Source organism: Tachyglossus aculeatus, chromosome 9, assembly GCF_015852505.1.
Source record: "Tachyglossus aculeatus isolate mTacAcu1 chromosome 9, mTacAcu1.pri, whole genome shotgun sequence".
Lineage (NCBI taxonomy): Eukaryota > Metazoa > Chordata > Mammalia > Monotremata > Tachyglossidae > Tachyglossus > Tachyglossus aculeatus.
This window is the reverse complement of record NC_052074.1, coordinates 53,692,875-53,713,529: the sequence shown is the minus strand read 5'-3', so window position 1 is coordinate 53,713,529 and position 20,655 is coordinate 53,692,875. Positions and strand designations below refer to the sequence as shown.

Here is a 20,655-nt window from a genome sequence, read left to right as displayed (position 1 = left end):
GGATTTAAAGAAATACCTAAAACACAACAACAAATTTGATTGATGATAATGTAGGTGCCCACGTACTCTATTGCCATACTCTCCCAAGCTTTCAGTACAGTGCTCTGCACATAAATTTTCGATAAATACCATTGATTGATTGTACTTTACAAGAGCAAAAGAACTGTAGCACTAATAACAAAATGAGTTAAAAAGTAATAGATAACGATCTGGGCTGTATTGTGAAGTCTGCTTTATTTTAATTATGTTTTATCTTTCTCTGTAGTTTTGTCTCCTTCCTTTAATATGAAGATCTGGTTATGTCTCACGGAGTTGAACAGAGCGGTCTGTTTGGAGTGCCCTGAGTTTCAGATTCCTTGGTTTCATGACCACTATTGTCAGCAGCAGTGCCTTCATGGTTAGAGGTTTTTTTAATAGATTTCTTTCCTCCTTTTCTGAGAAGCAGCATGGCCTAGTGGAAAGAGCACAGGCCTGGGAGTAAGAGGACCTGGGTTCTTAATCCCTGCACTGCCCCATGGAAAAGTCACTTAACTTCTCTGTGCCTCAAGAAGATGTTTGTAAGATGGGGATTAAGACTATGAGCTCCATCATCATCAATCATATTTATTGAGCGCTTACTGTGTGCAGAGCACTGTACTAAGCGCTTGGGAAGTACAAATTGGCAACATATAGAGACAGTCCCTACCCAACAGTGGGCTCACAGTCTAAAAGGGGGAGACAGAGAACAAAACCAAACATACTAACAAAATAAAATAAATAGAATAGATATGTACAAATAAAATAAATAGAGTAAAAAAAAATATGTACAAACATATATACATATATACAGGTGCTGTGGGGAAGGGAAGGAGGTAAGATGGGGGGGATGGAGAGGGGGACCAGGGGGAGAGGAAGGAAGGGGCTCAGTCTGGGAAGGCCTCCTGGAGGAGGTGAGCTCTCAGCAGCTCCATTTGTGACAGAGATCATATCGAACCCAATTACCTTGAATCTACTCCAGCACTTAGTGCAGTGTCTGGCACATAGTAAGCACTTAATAAATACTACAGTTATTATTATTAGTAGTAATAGTACTATTTATAATAGTAATTTAAAAGTTGGGAGAATATAATTCATTCATTCATTGAATCGTATTTATTGAGCGCTTACTGTGTGCAGAGCACTGTACCAAGCGCTTGGGAAGTACAAGTTAGCAACATATAGAGACAGTCCCTACCCAACAGCGGGCTCACAGTCTAGAATTTTACACACTCAAAACTTCAGAAGAACCCCCCAACAAGCCATTTCAATAACTTCAGAACTTTAAAGACTGAAGCTTACATCTTAAGAAGTTATTTATTATTCAGTTGGTACTGTGGCAAAAGAAAATACTCACAGGAGCCATTTCTTCATCTTCACATTCAGAAGCTAGCATACTACACTTCTGGTACACATCAATCAGATCCAATATATTGCTGTTCTTCAAAAAATCATCATATGTCTTCTTTATTTCTCCATAACGTTCAAGTACTTTCACGTCTTGGTATGGCAGGTCTAGTTTCTCATGTAGTAAGAACTTCCAAGTCGCCAAAACATCACTAAGAGAGGCTGTGAATTCTCCAGACTGCTTGTTGATCTCTGCCACTCACCTCCCATAATAATTATGTAATTAATCTTTTAACAAAGTTCCACTAATCTTCTCAAAATTTACACGGTCCTTTTTAGGAGCTGTTTTTACAGAGCCCAAGATTTATTAAATTTGCTAAACAATTTAGTGTTTTAAGTAAAATCCCCCAATTAATTAGAGAAGCGATTGTACCCATGCTATTTGGATTTCGTACGTACAAGCTGTTGCTTTTAGTTTACGGAACTGTTTGAGATTATTGTATCCCAAGGCTGATGCACCGAATTTTGGTGAAATAGTCAATTATTAACAATCTCTTTTGCTTCCTTTTAGATAACGGTGATGTAAGTGCGGGACAACAAAAGATTTATAAAATGTTGGGAGAGGTTCTGGGAGGAATCAGTTACACAAGAGCATCAGTTTTCACACCTTACTATCACAGAATAGGTAAGAGGGTGAAGGCTGTAAGAGAGTTTGGAAATCAAGAAAACTTTGGAGAAGTGTGAGGCTCCACTGAGTGATGTGAGGTGGGCTGTTTCCATGTTAATGTAATAGAACGGTTAATTCAGCTGAATCAGAACTGGAAAAGAAAAGGCAAGAGTGATCGGGGGCTTACCAGTTCTATTCCTTAACCTGATGTGGTTCTAATCCTTTAGAGGAGATGCGTAAAAAAGAGGTCTTGTTACATTTTGATTTAGCTAATAATCATAATAATAACAATGGCTGACAATTGGTGGAGCTGGGATTTGAAGGAAGGGTATCAATTTTAGGAGGAGTGATGCTGTCATTACCCATTAAAAGGAGGGAGTACTCTGTGGAAGGGCAATGAATTAGATGGTGCTAGCTAGAGAAGCAGCGTGGCTCAGTGGCAAGAGCCCGGGCTTTGGAGTCAGAGGTCATGGGTTCTAATTCCAGCTCCAGCATTTGCTGTGTGACTTTGGGCAAGTCACTTAACTTCTCTGTGCCTCAGTTACCTCATCTATAAAATGGGGATTGACTGTGAGCCCCACGTGGGACAACCTGATTGCCTTGTAACCCCCCCAGCGCTTAGAACAGTGCTTTGCACATAGTAAGCGCTTAATAAATGCCATTATTATTATTATTATTAGGGTTCCATTCCTGGTTCCACCACTGACTGCTGCCCAGATCTGTTCCAGACAAGGTTATTTTTTGAGGGTTTTTTTTATTCCCAGGGAATTAGCCATTCTTGACTCAGATCTTCACGGGACTAACTTTGGGTTCCAAAGTCGTTTAGGGTTGAAAATTTTTCAGCTATTAAGAAACATGGACTCAGGAATTTTTCTAAAGAAAGACTTGCTTGTTGTGGATTTGATCCCTGTTTTATCTTGTATAAATCAGAAAGAGGTTTGTTGGAGAATTTATAATCTGTGAACTTCATTTCCTGTGTGTCCCATAGTAATTAAAACAAAAATATCAAATACATTTGGGGATTTTTTGTCGATAGATGGTAGTACTTTATGGGCCATCTGCTGCCTGAGTTTGGTTTTCTTTATAGACAATTTTCAAAATATGAAGTGAAGATTAGGGGAATACCCCTGGTGGATTATTAATATATTTTCTCTTCTTATTGATATATTTTCTCTTATTTTACTCTCTCCAAAATATGACTCGATTTTTGTTCATTCATTTGAATATTATATTTCTGAATAGATTTTGAATGTATCCTGGATAAAAGGAAAAAACCCCTTCCCTACCAAAGCCAGCATATAACTTGCGGGGGTGTGACAAGCTTGCACATGGGCATAGACACCTACTTAGTTGGGGCAAGCCTACCACCGGGAGCTCAAAGGTAACTCTTTATGTATTTTTTTAATACAGTTACTCCAAAGCAAAATTCATTTAATTCACTAAATGATAGTGTGTGCACTTGGATCCTTGACCTTTGGACATTGGCTGAGATGGAATTAGAACCCAGGTCCTCTGACTCTTCCACCCATGCTCTTTCCACTAGGTCATACAAGCAGCGTGGCTCAGTGGAAAGAGCCCGGGCTTTGGAGTCAGAGGTCATGGGTTCGAATCCCGACTCCGCCACATGTCTACTGTGTGACCTTGGGCAAGTCACTTAACTTCTCTGAGCCTCAGTTACCTCATCTGTAAAATGGGGATGAAGACTGTGAGCCCCACGTGGGACAACTTGATCACCTTGTATCCCCCCCAGCGCTTAGAACAGTGCTCTGCACATAGTAAGTGCTTAACAAATGCCATTATTATTATTATTATTATTTGCTATTTGCCCTACCCCCAATCCCACACCACTAAACTCGTTGTGGGCAGGGAATGTATTAGTTGTTGTATTGAACTCTCCCAAGCACTTAGTACAGTGCTCTGCACACAGTAAGCACTCAATAAATACAATTGACTTATACATACCTTTAAATTGTGCATTATAAATGACTTGTTCATATTCATATTCAGCGCTTAGAACAGTGCTTTGCACATAGTAAGCACTTAACCCCCCTGGCTCAGTGGAAAGAGCCCGGGCTTTGGAGTCAGAGGTCACGGGTTCAAATCCCGGCTCTGCCGACTGTCAGCTGTGTGACTTTGGGCAAGTCACTTCACTTCTCTGGGCCTCAGTTCCCTCGTCTGTACAATGGGGATTCAAGACTGTGATTCCCCTGTGGGACAACCCGATCACCTTGTAACCTCCCCAGCGCTTAGAACAGTGCTTTGCACATAGTAAGCGCTTAACAAATACCAACATTCTTATTATTATTATATTAATGCCTGTCTGCACATCTAGACTGTAAACTCCTTATGGGAAGGGAGTATGTCTGCTAATTCGGTTGTACTCTTCCCAAGTGCTTAGAACAGTGCTCTACACATCATAAGCACTCAAAACCATTGATTGATTGCATTATCTTGCTAATGTCCAATAATTTTCTAATTACTTGGATCATCTTTTTCTGTTGTTGTTGTTGTGGTTTCACTGCTGGTATGCAGTGGGGTAACCAGGTAGGGCATGGTGAGCCTTCCATCCTGGGGAGAGCAGAAGTAGGAATACCAAAAGGGGCTTCCCATGCCCCACTTCTGCCTGAAAGCCCCTCTTCCCTCCTGCGTACTGTAGCCCCGTCTCCACGGCTGCCACAAAGACTTAGAGAAAAGGAAAGGAGTGCCCCAGGGTGCAGATTCGAGTGCAGACTGTCCCCATGTCATGTCACAGCTCACAGGGCCGATGGTGGGTAGGGACAGTAGGTGCAAAAGATGCCCTTGACCCGAGTCCAAATTGTTGTGTTCCCGCCTCTGCAGGTAGGTATGTTTAAATCACTAGATCTTGAAGCAGAGTTGTTTCTTTTTTTTTTATGTAGAGTTGCTTTGGAATTTTTGGGCCCAAAAGCCTTTTGCAGGAATAAACAACACTTAAAGGGAAAGTGGGCCATGAAAAAACGACACTTGGAGATTCTGGGGTATCGTGTAATTCAGGTAGGTCACACCCAGTCCTTTTGGTGGTCCAGAATAAAACTTTGTGTGCTCATGTGTATACGTGTGCTGCTTTGGGTGAAAATGATTCTGGTACTTAAAAGTTTGTGGTTTTTACCTAGCCTTCATGACCTTCCATCTGATTCCATTTTTGGTGACATGAAAGTGTTCGTAGAGTAGAAATATATGCGATCTTTGTAAGCAGTAACACTGCTGATTCTTCAGGAGAGTGGGGGGAAAAAGTGTAATTGGAGGAGCGGAAAGAGATGGGTCCAGTTAGGAACTAGGAAGAAAGTTTCACTGCTGATGGTGAACATGAGCAGGTGAAAACATAATTTAGACCTGCAACAGCTAAGACCTGTTCGAGTAATTTCCTGCCCCACCCCAGCTTTGTATATTTTCTTCTGATCAGCATTGAAACTTAATGTTTTACAGATTCCTCATTTTGTGTGGAATTCTATGGAACTGTCAACCAAAGACGCATGGATGAAGTATCTAAGAGAACATATATTTGCAGAAGACAATCTCTGAGTATAGTTTTACTTAAATGTATGATCATGGAAGGTCGAATATCTGCTACTTGGGAATCACGTCAGAAAACATTTTAAATAGGACCAGCTGAACTGTTGGAAACAATACTATGAAGTAATAGCAAATGAAATGCAAGGTAGGACTGTTACTGTGTAACAAAGATGGAATAACTCTAGAGGTATTAAAAAAAGTTTTTTTTTCACAATGCAGATCATTTTCGCTTGGAAGTCAGGGAACTGTTAGTTCTTATTTGGTCATTGTGAAAATCCATAATTGGTTTTTTTTTTTCACTTACATGGTTAACCAACTGTCTTGGATCATTTTCTGGAAGTCCTGTTTACAAAATCCCATACTGTCAGAACTAGGGAGCACTTCTCAAAACTTGAAACCCAGCCACTGCTGATACTAATAATACTCATTTTGGGCTCTGGAGGCAAGCAGCCTGGTCTGTTATTGCTTCCTCCCTGCTTGTTTGAAGGATGACCTTTAAGTATTCACAACTGACAGCTAGTTGTTATCTCCGGATCCTGCTAGAGGGTTTAATGGCTGTGGCCTCATCCCCATCTTCCCCATGGGAAATGCCTAAAGTTGCCCAAAACGATAATGGGGCCAGGGCCTAGACTCCGATAGTTTCTCATTGAGTAGAAACTAGGGCTACTGTGCTGTACATCTTTAAATGAGAGCCAAAATCAGTCACTGAATTTAGGATTATGAAAAGAATGTATGGAATTAAGAATTCCAGCCAGGGTTCAAGTTCTTTGTAGGCCCCAGCGGTCACGAATGAACCAAATCAAACTCCCAAACCGGCCAAGATTTAATTAATAACACAAATTGGAAGGATCAACTGAGAATTCGTCAAGACAAGGTTTGCATGGTCGTAATTACGGCAACTGAAGTTTAATATGTTGCCAACTTGTACTTCCCAGGCGCTTAGTATAGTGCTCCACACACAGTAAGCGCTCAATAAATACGATTGATTAATAGAACAGTTTAGGGCCAAGCGTAATAGCTAACAAGTCACGTGATTAATTGACGTGTTGCCTGAAAGCTTTGGTTAGAAGGCCAGCGCAATCCTTTTACAAAATGTAAATACTTTTCAACAACATTTAATTGTTTGGCTCCAGTGCTTTTGTGTTTGTGCAGAAAGCGTTATTGTATCTTGAAACTTTAAGGATTTTCATATTGATAAAGCTAAAATGCTTACGTAAGTGTGCCTGTTTCACTCTCCATCCGTAATGGTAAAAAAAGGAGAATGTAAAAGTGCTCCGTTGAAACAATTAGAAGAGTTGTGTAGCTGAAAGATCAAATCAGTATTCTGAATAACTGAGGAAGACTATTTTATTTCCATTTCGTATTAGAAATCTGTTCTTAACTGAGTGTTACATTCAGGAAATATTAACTTTGATTTTAATAGCCATACAAAGTTACTAATGTTTTAGACAGTAACACATTAACAATTTAATAGATTCCTATATAAACTTCTGTACAATTTTTTTTAAAACACAATGAAAAAAGTCATAATCCAAACACCCATTTCTTTTACATTTTGTTACTGTTTTGCCTACAGCTTTGATAATTTGAAGAGATTTAAACGTGTTGCAAGGCAGCTAGCTCCTGAGGCGTAACGGATCTCCTTCAACATCCCAGTCCATTCTTTTTTATCATCTTCATACCTAAATGAGAGAAAAAAATAATTAAAATATTTTTAGCTGATTAGCACTACCGGTTTTATTAGCCTTTCTGTACTACTGAGAACAATACTTGAATTTCTTCAAAAATGCCACTCTTTGAATGAGAGCTCTAGTTTTAGATTTTGACATTATCTAATTCTATAATCTTAACTGGGAGTACTTCCGGGCTTCAGCAACTAAGCCATTTTGCATGATGAATTTTAATCCATATATTGCTTAGTCAAATATATTCAATTATTTTAATTTTTAATTAGTGAATTAACCCCCACCTCCGCCCCAACACACAGATCTTCTTCTCTTTCTACCCTGGGAGTTTGCACATTTCAGTGAAGAAACTTCCCTCCACTGGCACAAGCCTGTGGCTGTGTTTTTATCATGTTCTGACCCTTCTTCTTTCTCCACATTTTGAGATGCTGTCACTGCTTACAACAGTGTTCTGCACAAAGTAAGTGCTCAATAAACACGACTGAATGAATGAATGAATTAGGTGATATAAAAAAAACTTACACTTTCACCTCAAAAATGGAAGCAACTACTCCAGTAAAGATGGTTCTTTACTACTATTTTTATTGTATTTATTGAGTGCCTACTGTGTGCAAAGCACTGTAGTTGGCACTTGGACTACTAATGGAGGAAAAGGACAGGATCCTTACTGAGTGCACACAGTAGGCAAAAGCAGGGTCTATGCAGAAGAAGGAGGAGACACTAACTATTCTTTCTTCCAGTGGCAGGATTTTTTTTTTTATCCTGAACTATTTTGAATAATTGATTCATCTCTATTTCACATGGCCTGTGCAGACAACCAAGCCTTACTCCATTCTACTGCTGTATATATGTATATATGTTTGTACATATTTATTACTCTATTTATTTTACCTGTACATATCTATTCTATTTATTTTATTTTGTTAGTATGTTTGGTTTTGTTCTCTGTCTCCCCCTTTTAGACTGTGAGCCCACTGTTGGGTAGGGACTGTCTCTATATGTTGCCAACTTGTACTTCCCAAGTGTTTAGTACAGTGCTCTGCACACAGTAAGCGCTCAATAAATACGACTGATTGATTGATTGATAACAAAGTCTATCCACAAGTCTCACACTGTTCTGATCGAAAGATAGCTTACTGGCCTTTGGTGCTCGTTTTCCATTAAAATCAGGTTAACATCTGAATGATCCTCAAATTAAAAATCTAAAATATCATCTGAGTGAGGAAAAGTGGTGCAAAGTTCTTAAGGACAGACAGGGTATTTGTCCATTTTTTAATTTTAATGTTCCAAATCTCCAACAGAAATCATTAGAGTGTAGATTGAGGGCAGGAACCATGTCTTTTTTAAAGTGTATCCCCAGTCCTTAGTACAGTGCACCCAGTAAGTGATGAATATGAAACTGTTTTATTCTCCCCTCCTCTGAGATTAATTGCACTAAGGAATGTAGTATGCAAATGAAGACGTTAAATTGCATCGGATTTCTGTTTTTCTCTAGAATTGAGAATTTCAAATCGAGATGCAAGTATCTCTGGAAGCAACTCTCAAGTGTTATGAGGAAACAGCTATTATGGCCCCTCTGAAGGGCTCAGGAGAGGGGGTAATGAATACTACATTAACCTTGGATGAGAGTGAGCTGGAGGACAGCTTGTGTCTTTAGGGTTCATTCATTCCATAGTATTTACTGAGTGTTTACTGTGTGCAGACCACTGTACTAAGCACTTGGAAAGTACAATTCGGCAATTAAGAGAGAGAATTCCTGCCCATGCCGGATTCTTCCCTAATTTTCTCTGTAGCTTTTCTGCAGGTAGTTATGGCTGGGAAAAACTGAAAGGCAACTTTACAAAGAAACCTTAAAGTCACACCACTTGCCTCTTCCCAGCCCAACTTCCCTGCTGCTCAAAGATGATGGAATGCCACTCCCCAGGTGACAAATTACAAGGGATCCCCCAAAGGCGTGTGCCACGCACTAAGCTAATGTGACACTTCTAGAGAGCACCATTTTAGTTTGCTTACCACTGCCCCGAGGAATCATTTACTGGCTGAAAGGCTCTTGTTCAGTATTTCACAGATATACTTTATTGCTTCATGAAAGGAAAATATTTCATACGTTAACTAGTAGTTTGGAAAATTGGAAAAAATAGAACTTACTTCCATATGTCATTGACTTCAGTGGGTGCATATTCCTGGGACTCAAGTTGAATCATAGCAAAACCACCAATGGCATAAAGAGACCCAGCCATGCAGACTAAACTGATGGAACTTCTCTCTTGAGGAAATTCCGGCATCGCTTCCCATCTAGGGATTGAGAAAAACAGTGCTTTGTGAAATTCAGATTGGCGGTGAGCAAAGTTATTAGGTAAAGAGGAGGAAAGGCAGAAAGTATTAAATCAGAAGAGGAGCCAAGAATTAATAGTACTAATTTTGGAAATTCCAGGCCTTGTCCAAAATATTTAAACCCACTGAGAAAGAAAGCTCTTACTTTCTGCATGAGGCATAAAGTCTTAGAGGCAGATGTTTCTTTGGGTCTCAAAATCCTATTAAACAGGCTCTGGAATCAAGCCTGGGGGTTTCTCGGTTTCACAAAAATATTCCTCTAAAGTTAGGAAGTGGGATTTAAACTTGAAAAAAATTCTGCTGTTCCGAGAGTACATTACAGAGAATTGTTAATGCTGATCCAGGCATGGAAGTGAGAAAGCTTGAAAAGATATGCACATCTATTAGCGTGAATATCTACAAAATGCACTGTTTTCTACTAGCTTTCTTATTAAGGCCAATTATCATACTGACTGAACAATTAGTCATTAAAAAGAAGGGATTTCTAGAGAAATCCCTCTGAGCTGAAGCTTGAGAAATGCTTTTTGCTTTAAAAAACTCAAATACTTACATTTACAAAATAAGATGGATTAATGTATTTACATGTATCCATACTTATAGCAATCAGTGGTAGTTACTGAGTGTTTACTATGTACAGAGCACTGGACTAAGCATGTGCTTGGTACATAGTAAGCGCTTAACAAATAATCATCATCATCATCATCATGTGGGAAAGTACAATACAATAGAGCTGGGAGACACACTCTGCCCACAGGAGCTTAGAGTCTAAAGGGGGAAATAGACATGAAAAGAAATTACAGCTATGGTACACGGCACGGTATATGTACTTAAGTGCTGTGAGGCTAGGGAATGGGGTGAAGAGCAAGTGCTTAAAGGTAGAGATCCAAATGCCTAGGCGATGCAGCAGGGAGGGCAAATAGGGAAACGAAGGCTTTGTCAGGGATTTCAGGAATTAACGGCACCAATAGCTGTAAAATGCAAATTTTAATAAAATACATCCTGGTGAATTAAGTAGGGCAACAGCCTAGACCCTTCTTCCTTGATAAAGGACAGGTGACGGAGCATACAATAGTTCAGATGCAATGGATTTTCCCACTTTTTAAACAGCATCTGTGTTCCATGCTTTTCAATAAGCAACTAGCTGTTAAGGCAGTTGAGGCCACATTAAAAAATAGAGTAATTCCCAAGATCAACACGGCCATAATTACTTACTTATTAGTGGTTAAATCAAAAGCTTCTACCGAAGATGAAAGGCCTTCTTCAGTGACACCTCCTGCAATCACAATTTTGCCTTTGTGGATGGCCACACCAAACATGGAACGTGGGGTTTTCATAGGGGCCAGATCTTTCCAGTCTCCTTTTTTGGGATTGTAGATAAATACCCTGTTGGTACACTTCCTGGGAATACAAAAAAAAATAAGTATTTCTAGTGTCTCCTTGAATTGTTACATCTCTTTTATTAACTTACCCAGTAAATTCATTCCATTTGAAATGCATTTTATGAATGCTACGGCAAAACATGACAGTTTATTTTTTCATCTCAATGTCCTTCAATGTGCCTAGGCAGAGGTCATGCCAAAGTAGCACCTAACTGCAAACAAGAACTGTATAAAGATTAAGGATGCCTGGTCATATATTACTGGAAGGCAAAATGACTGTGTGGCTGAAGTCTAGGAATTTGGGTGCTGTGAATTCAAATCTCAGCCGTCCTACTAATTTACTGACCAACTCTGGTCAAAACATTTGACTTTTTTGTGCTCCAGGTATCCCTCCTGCAATCTGACATTAGTGAAATGTCTTATCAAAGAATCCTACAAATTATATCAAGCGCTTAGTACAGTGCTCTGCGCACAGTAAGCACTCAATAAATACGACTGAATATGGTTTAACCTTGCCAAAAGACACCATCAGGGTGCGTAGCAACTTGGGTCAGGTTGGAGAATAAATGCTGATCTATTTAATCCTACCACCTAAGTCCTTTCCTGGGGCAGGATGGACTGATAAAAATTGTTGGCTCTATACAGGTTATAAAAAGGTACCCTGTTAATCTCCCAAGGAAGAACAAGAATGATCCAACTTTGGGGTCATTTTTCCCACTCCGATTGAGATGTTAAACCATAGCTCTTTACGCAAAGCGAGCGAGATGAAGTGTTTAAATTTTGAAATCAAATATTGGTTTTGGAAATCAGGAATTTCAAGGATGTCAGTGTTTTCCTATGGAGAAATCCAATTCTTTTCTCCAAATTCATAGTACTTTTATTCTCTAATACAATCTGGGAATAATTTAGGTAGATGTTCTCAAAAAGGCCAGCATGAATAAGTATAAGCATCACTTGTAATATCTGGCTGGGGGTATCACTTTCCACTTGGAAAGACTGGATGACAGCATGGAGCAAAGTCATGTTCTTTAAATCCTATGGGAGTAACTCAATAATCCCATACCTCCTTTTAGATCCTGGCTCATTTCAAAGACTAACAGATGGTTTTCTTTCATTGTGACTCATATTTTCAAGGCTATTATGCTCATATCGACATATCCCGTATGACCATGACATCTCCAGCATGTCACACTGACATATCAATTTCCTGATCACTGTCCAACAGTAAGCAAGTGTAGGAATAACTTTAAATCCTTTGGCAGGGCTAGGATGTTTCTGGAATCATCACACTCCTTAATACCATATTTCAAATCTACGTGTTACAGGAAAAAGTACTTAGAATAGTTCAGCTACCACTTAAGTGATTTCTAATCTTTCTCCTTTGTGTCATTTCTGCAAATAGGTCACAGTAACAAGGTCACAATTTAGATGATAAGGGACAAGAAGGCCCTAGCATTTTTAACATAGAATTACATCTGCAGTCTACTTTTGGTTAAATGGAGCTGCAAAGCAATTTTCCTGATTTTTAAGATTTATCTTCAGATTCATTTAGAATTACTGCAGTTAATGCTGACATATCTTTTATCATTTTTGTTCTCTCTAATGAATGGAAAACACATCAGGAAAAAGTCATGCCACACGACCCAACTCTTTGCTATTTTAACTCATAAATAAGGGCCAGTTACTATCATCTCAGCAAATGAGAGGGCCTTTTGAGAGTCCTTAGTGTATATTAAAATAGAGAATTGAATTCAGATACTCACTTGTCATCTGTCTTTCCACCCAGGCAATATATCATTCCATTATGTGAAATCACGGTATGGCCATAGACCTTAATGGGAAGCTTTTTGACTTCACTCCATTTTACAGCACTGGAATTGGGACACAATAGTAGTTATGAAACTTCAAGTAATATAAACTCCTTTAAGCATGCTCATTGGAACCTGAATGAAATACCAACATACACAGGATCATAGCTTAATACTGAATCCAGCGATGCTTCAGTTTGAAGGTCTTTGCCGGCAACGACGTAGATCTTGTCATCTGCTTCTCCCAGTCCGAAAAGACATCTGGCAGAGGGTAGAGGTGGAAGGCCGAGCCACTCAGATGCTACGCTATCAAGCTGAAAGGATTGATAAAAGAAAAAGAATTATGAAGTGGTCGGTAGACGTTTACAAGTGTACCGAGGAGAGATTGTTAAGTATAAATACTTTTCCTATATTTTAGAGTAAGTTTCGATATTTAGAATTCGTACATACCAATCACTCCACATCTAATTACAAAAGCCTGGCACTGCGCCGACAAATTATCAAAACCTTTTTAAAATTAACTATATCTGCTCCACTGTTGACAATTGAGCAGGAGCCCTTCCTGGAATTTGAGGAGGATAACAGATGAAAACTTTTCCTATATTTTAGAGTAAGTTTCGATATTTAGAATTCTTACATACCAATCACTCCACATCTAATTACAAAAGCCTGGCACTGCACCGACAAATTATCAAAACCTTTTTAAAATTAACTACATCTGCTCCACTGTTGACAATTGAGCAGGAGCCCTTCCTGGAATTTGAGGAGGATAACAGATGAAAACTGCTTGCTAATCAATCAAGCAATAGTGTTTATTGAGAGTTGACAGTGTTCACAGCACTATACTAAAAGCTCGGGAAAATACACCACAATAGAGTTGGCTGATGTGATCCCTGTCAAGGAGCTTACAGTCTCAGGAGGAGATAGACATTAAAATAAATTACAGATAAGGGAAATTAGTAGCGTGTAGTAAAGCTGCAGGGCCCAGCAAGCCCTAGCCATCCTACTGCTAGCCCTGGACTGCCCCAGCTGAGGGCCAAGGTGGAGCAGAAGTGAGCCCAGTTCCTTCTGCTGTTGATCTCCACATCCCTTGCAACTACTGGATAACAACAAAAGTACATATCAGGGAGTTTTCAGGAGATATATCCCTTCCTTACTTGTTTATTTTGAAAATAATAATAATAATTATGGTATTTTTAAAGTGCTTAATATGCACCAGGCAATGCAGTAAGCACTGGGGTGGATACAAGCAAATCGGGTTGGACACAGTCCTTGTCCCACGTGGGGCTCGCAGCCTCAATCCCCATTTTACAGATGTGGTAACTGAGGCCCAGAGAAGTTAAGTGACTTGCCCAAGGTCACACAGCAGGCAAGTGGCAGAGTCAGGATTAGAGCCTATGAAAATGCATCCGGGCTTTTTGGGTAGCTTTTAAAAATCAATATTTTTGAAAAACTTTTGAGTGAAAAGTTCAAATTTCAGTTGCCTTGCCTGATCGTAGCCTCGTATTTCTTGATCAGTATAACCATTCTGAGGATCTGCCATGGGCTGCTCTTCGATCTTGGGCCTAGCATGGCCTGGGAGTCAGAGGACCTGTGTTCTAATCCCAGCTCTGCCAATGGCTTGCTGTGTGACCTTGGACAAGTCACTTAACTTCTCTTGGCCTCACTCCCCTACTTAGACTGTGAGCCCCATGTGGGGAAAAGGACACTGTCTAAGCACCTACCCCAGTGCTTAGAATGGTGTCTGACACCTAGTAAGTGCTTAACAAATACTGTAAAAAACAAATGTCTTTACTGGCCTAGATACATCTCGCCAAACCCTCTATGTCAGCGCTTGGGGCAGCTGCATTTCCTGCCCTTTCCTTGGACTGTCCTGCTGGGGAATAGGCACCATTTTTGTCCCCTACATTCTTCCGTTATTTCTCTAAGTTTCCTTCTCTCTTTCCCTCGTCTCTCCAGATGGATATCAGACTCCAATTTTCTCCCTTTATTTCTAGCAAGATGTCACTGACCTTTTTTTTTTTGTAACTGCCACTTCTGCAGTTTTAATTTTCCATTTTGCCCAACTGCTCATCCATGGAAGGCAGATGATCCAATATATGCCCTTGGAAAAATTTTAAGCTTTTTTTTCTGAGTTTACAATCTTCACAATACTGAGTCGCAAAAGTGTTTGCATGTTCACTCTTCCAATACAGAGATAGAGTGGCAAGCCTATTTCTTCTCTCTCCACGGATCTTTTTCAACACATAAAAGACTGGTTTCTGAATGCTGAAATCAGAATTAATGGTTATTTCTCTAATACGAAAGTATTCAGACCAGCGGAGGTTAGGTGGATGAGAGATGATGAGACCTCCAGGGAGAACCATGATGAATATCTCCAGGAGATCAACCCTTCAGCCAATTGGTTTTTTTTGTTCATTTCAACTCAGTTGATACACTTGTGAAGCTAGTCAATGTTTGCATCTTCAAATGAAAATTCTTGAAATTTAAGTTAAATTTAGATAGCAATTACTAGACTACCATATACTTGTGATTTAAAATGAAGACCTGGCCTTCTTAAACTATCATAGTTTAACAAAACATAAAAATTCTAATATGAATGATATTAGAGCATGAATGAGAATGATGACTTAAATGTTCTTTTGGGATGAAGTGTCTCTTGCTTGGCATTTTGTTTCATTCTCTTGGCCTGCAAGAGCAGTGAGGAAGGGGTGGGAACAGCAAGCTAAAAATGCAGATAGACTTATGTAGAGGGGACTGAAAGAGGGGGCTCTAGGAAAATTTCCAGAAATGGAAACTAGAAACAATAAAAAGAGAAGTACGATAAAACCAGAAAAGGGGTAAGAATGAAGGATGGGGTGTGTAGAGAGAAATAATATGGGATAAAGTCCAAATGAAATGGACCATATAATATAATAGAACCATTTATAAGCCCTTGCTATCTCAAGTGCGGGAGTAGACACAAGATAATCAGATCAGAAACAGTCTCTGTCCCACAAAGGGCTCACCAGCAAAATGAAAGGGAAAGCAAGTAAGTATATTATCCCCATTTTACAGATGAGGGCACTGAAGCACAGAGAGTCTAAGTGATTTGCCCAAAGTCATACAACAGGCCAGTGGCAGAGTTGGAACTTGAACCCGTCACCTGACTCCCAGATTCATGCTCTTTCTTCTGGGTCTATGACTACAATTCTTTACCATAATTAATGGATATTTCAAATTGGCTGTAATATGTTTATGATGTCATCATATTTCTCAAAATATGACTATAGCCTTTGAGATTTAGTTTGCTAATCAATCAACTGTATTTACTGAGCGCTTGCTGTTGCAGAGCACTTTACTAAGTACTTGGGAGAGTATATTATAGCAGATTTGGTAGACATGATCCCTTTTCACAAGGAGCTTACAGTGTCATTCCTTAAATTTAAATTATGAATTTGCTTATTGTGCCTATAATTATAGGTTGTGTGGATTTGGAAAGCAAAATATTTCACTTAAAATTAAAAGTTTTTCTGTGCTATTTCAGCAATCAAGAAGCAGGAAAATGGCTTGGGGGAATTTGAGGGTGAAAATAACTACCATTTCCAATATTGCCATATTAAGCTTCATACTAGTACTGCAAAAATTCCACACCTGAGAAAGCATACTATGAAAGCCACTTTGAGATACTTATTATCTTTGGCCATTACAGCTCAAGTGTCTGGCTCTCCGGGCCAGGATTAGTACATGAGCTAAAAAAACTCTCATGAGTTACTTACTTGTAAAGTATGTAGTACTGGTATTGGCATTCTGGTTAAGCCTCAGCCACTGGCTCCATCATAAACTGCTAAATATATGTACTGCAAACATGTTAGTCTGAGCCAAATATGACAACTGCCATATGGTTTCGGAAAAATTTCTTTTCAATTACTCCTGAACCTTACCATCACTGTGGGAAGCTGTCATAATTTTTTTTTATCTGAAAATTTCATAAAACCCATTCTCAAGTATTGGTACAATTGGTAAAAGTGACAGAATAAAGATTTCCAAATCCTAAAATCATATTTAATATGAATGAAAACATAGGCAACTTTTCCAGAAGAGCGATACTGTGTCCAGCTGATTCAAATAGGTGGATTTTCAAAGGCAGCCACTTCATTACAACTACAACATCACGACACATCAAAGTAAGATTACTATGCATTGCTTCTCTTTACCTCCCCCTAAATGGTTCCAGGGAACTTGGGATAAGATAACTATCTCATTTTCATTTATGGAAAAGTTTGGCCAATATTCTTTAACTAAAGACACTCTGAGTCTCAAAGAAGATATTACAAAGGCAGACTGAAAATGCTGGCCCGCTAGGGCTGCTAATGGAAGATGTGTATGGTCTTTGAAATCCACATCATTACTATTTAACCAGAACTTTCAAGTCTCCTTTCTTCCTAACATTTTACCAGAGCTGCTGCTAGGGAGCAATGCTGACTGACTAAAGGGTCATTTCCTTTTCTGTCCCAGCCTGCCCTTGGCAGGAGGAGTGCTAAGAAGCAATAAAAAGACCAACGGCAGGAAACGAGTGAGGAGAAGCACAAAAACTGGATACCTACCAACTAAGTAGGAGAAGTAGCATAGCAGAGTGGAAGGAGCACAGGGCTGGAGTCAGAAGACCTAGGTTCTAATCCTAGCTCCACCACTTGTCTGCTGTGGGACATTGAGCAAATCACTTAGTTTCTCTGTGCCTCAGTTACCTCATCTGTAAAATGGGGAGCTTCATGTGCGACAGGGACTGTGTCCAACCTGATTATCATGAATCTTCCCGGTGCTTAGTATAGTGCCTGGCACATAGTAAGCGCTTAACAAATACCATAAAAGAAAAAGAACTAAGTAATCTGCCCCCAAATAATTAGGATTTGGCAGTATGTGCCACTGGCTCCACAGAAATAAAGAGTTACCTGGAAGAAGTACGACTGTAAAGGCTGATCCTTGTTCTCTTCATCCACGTATAATCCTCCCACAACAAACACTTGATTTTGTTTGGTGACGATGCTGGAATGATTTCTGGGAATCTGCTCGGCTAACGCAGCAAGGTAACACTCATTTTCGGTGGGGTCATAAGCCACTGCCGCTGTGTCATTGATCAGAAGAATGAGGTCTTTGACAAACATTCCATGTCGGGGAATGTCATTCAGGTACCCAGGAAGCAAATCTTCATCACCCACGTCACCATTCATCTCCCCTGAGCCTGCCCCCTTAGTGGTTTTACTAGGTTCTGGCAGTTTTCCTGCAAAGGCATCTTTCAGAACTTTGATTTTTTTCTGGAGGTCAGGGTTACTTTTAATTATCTCATCCTTCTCAACGCGATCTTTGAAATATTTTTCTGCCATAAGACGGAAACGGATGCAGTCAAACACTTCCCCGAGGCTCTTGGCTCTATTTTCTTTGTCCGTTCGGACCCACTTCATTACTGCTTCAAACACCGTTTCTTCCTTTTCTACATTTAAGCTGTCATTGGAAACTACAGAAATCAGTTCCTGGGGAGAAAGCTGCATAAAGTCTTCTTCCTTGCAAATCTGAACAAACCGATCCGACACAAATTCACGGGCAGACAGAGCCAACCTTGGGCAGTCAAGAAGAAGACCTAATCTCAGGATGGCTAGACAGTTCCCCGGGGCCAGTCGTTTTTGAAGGTAGGAAACACACACGGTGAACACCGAGGGAATCTGAAAGCGGCTGGCCAAGGCAAATATATCTTGCACGTTTCCATCGTTGAGGTCAATACTAGCTGAATACAAGTACTTGATTATCAAATCCAGCAGGGCAGGGTCAACATTATCGAGTACCATCTCTTTTTTTTTATCTTCGCTGATTTCAGATAAGAAGTACTCACGGAAATACGGGCTACAGGCCGATAGAATCAACCTGTGGCAAGGGAGACTTTTGTCGCCTGCTTTTAGGGTGCAGTCAATGAATTTCTTCTCATCCAAGAGATCCTTTAGACCATCTTGAAGCAGGGTGGATTGGTAAAGACGCAGCTCCTCCGTGAGCTCTCGCTGAGAATCCATTTCTGAACAACTAGGGTAAGGATCCGAAGACCTTTAGCTCCTTTCAGCACACAGTCCTAGCTGTAAAAAAGGCAGATCAACGTACTTCGCCTAGCTTCAAGCCTTTGCAATTTAATCCCACCGGCTAAATATAGTTGCGGACTCTTACAACCTGGAATTTGGGATGGCCACTTTGGAAAGAAGAGTTGTTCTTGCAGCTGTCACGGATTGAAAGGAACAACTGTCAAGTTTAGTCACTAGGGAAAAAAGCTACGAAATGAGACATTTAAATTAACCGGAAAACTTGTGAAAGGCACATTAAGGAATATGCTAGGAAAGGCAATGGGAGGAGGTAAATTAGAAGCTACAATCGTCTCGAGTGGATTAACAGAAATCAGAATGGTAAAGGAGCTTCTTCAAAATTTTGTCTGGTATGCAAACTGCTAGGCAGGCAAAATGAACGGCATGTTGCTCATAGGAGAGAAAGCTGTCTCTGTACAAGTTACTTTTGGCTCTGACCTCTTCTGATTATTCACGCAGGGGAAAAAACAAAGAACATTTAAAACAATTTTACAGAGTTTCTACCTAAAAGAGAACAATTTAAAACAGAAATCTAATTACTAAAAATTGGTAAAAAAAAAAAAAAAAAAAACCCCAATCCAAAAACTTTCCAATGGTATTACAGCATACATACCTTTCATTAGAATGTAGACTCCTTGTGGGCAGGGAATAATAATGATGACTTTGATAATAAATGATTATGGTATGTAAATGCTTACTATGTGTCAGGCACTTTACAGAGCACTGGGGTGGATACAAGCAAATTGGGTTGGACACAGTCCTTGTCCCATATGGGACTCACAAGTCTCAATTCCCATTTTCCAGATGAGGTAACGGGCACAGAGAAGTGAAGTGACTTACCCAAGGTCACCCAGCAGACAAGTGGCGGAGCAGGATTAGAACCCATGACCTGGTTTCCCAGGCCAGTGCTCTATCCACTTCACCATGCTGATTCTTGATGTCAGGGAATGTGTCCCTGACTTGTTTTGTACTTCCCAAGTGATCAGTACAGTGGAGTGCATTGCATCCACAGATGCAGTGTGGTTTTTTGCATTAGAGAAGCAGTGTTGTCTAGTGGAGAAAGCAAGTGCCTGGGAGTCAGAAGGACCTGGATTCTAATTCCAGCTCCACCACCTGTCTGCTGTGTGACCCTGAGCAAGTCACTTCACTTCTCTATGACTCAGTTATCTCATCCTTAAAATGGGGATTAAGACTGTGAACTCCATGTGGGACAGGGGTTACGTCCAACCCGATTTGCTTGTATCCACCCCAGTGCTTTATTAAAGTGTCAGGCACAGAGTAAGTGCTTAACAAATACCACAATTATTAACAATGATTACTACCTGAATATTGTCAGTGGCTTTTATGATAACTTGGACCATTACTTAATTAATACACAATTTCAATAATAGTAAATCCTTCTTTACCTGTACAGTCTTGAAATAATTCTGAAACAGTACCAGTGGAGAAATGTGTGGACCAAATAAGGTCCATTTACAAACTTGAAACAAACTACCCATCTTAGTTGAAGAATACTTCCATCTTTATATTAAATGTGCCAATGTGGGAGATTTGGTTTGCAAGTGGATTATAAAAATAATCGTTTCTATATAGATATACATAATCAAATCTAATATTTTCCTGAAATTAATAATGCTTCAAAGAGAATTTTAATTACTGTTTGAATTAAATGGATGAAAAATAAAAGTCGAATTTTCAAAGGCCTATTTTAAGTTCTTACAAATGACCAGTAGGCTTTTTTATCCATTTCATAGCACAGTGTTAGCAGTGGTACTGTCAGCTGTTAAA

At 39.7% G+C, this 20,655-nt stretch overlaps 2 protein-coding genes across 3 annotated transcripts in view; one reads left to right on the top strand and one right to left on the bottom strand.

Annotated features, from left to right (window-relative positions):
* The window catches only part of FASTKD1 (FAST kinase domains 1), a 33,610-nt gene that overhangs the window by 11,925 nt on the left and 1,030 nt on the right, over nucleotides 1-20,655 (top strand). Inside the window, exons 8-12 of one of the 2 annotated variants that reach the window (XR_005452271.1) lie at nucleotides 266-397; nucleotides 1,934-2,047; nucleotides 3,272-3,410; nucleotides 4,927-5,041; nucleotides 5,474-5,705. Coding sequence is in view for 1 of the 2 variants with exons in the window: in XM_038750798.1 (XP_038606726.1) it covers nucleotides 266-397; nucleotides 1,934-2,047; nucleotides 3,272-3,410; nucleotides 4,927-5,041; nucleotides 5,474-5,569 (596 nt within the window). In the remaining variant the exon portion in view is untranslated. Of the gene's footprint in view, nucleotides 1-265; nucleotides 398-1,933; nucleotides 2,048-3,271; nucleotides 3,411-4,926; nucleotides 5,042-5,473; nucleotides 6,489-20,655 lie in introns of those variants that run through there. The other variant, XM_038750798.1, reaches the window with a different exon arrangement.
* On the bottom strand, nucleotides 6,894-19,411 carry KLHL41 (kelch like family member 41). Its single transcript, XM_038750799.1, has 6 exons — nucleotides 17,698-19,411; nucleotides 12,923-13,080; nucleotides 12,722-12,829; nucleotides 10,792-10,977; nucleotides 9,394-9,540; nucleotides 6,894-7,242 (listed from the first exon to the last, which is right to left on the bottom strand). The coding sequence occupies exons 1-6, from the start codon at nucleotides 18,805-18,807 to the stop codon at nucleotides 7,131-7,133; spliced, it is 1,821 nt and encodes a 606-aa protein (XP_038606727.1). The 5' UTR covers nucleotides 18,808-19,411; the 3' UTR covers nucleotides 6,894-7,130.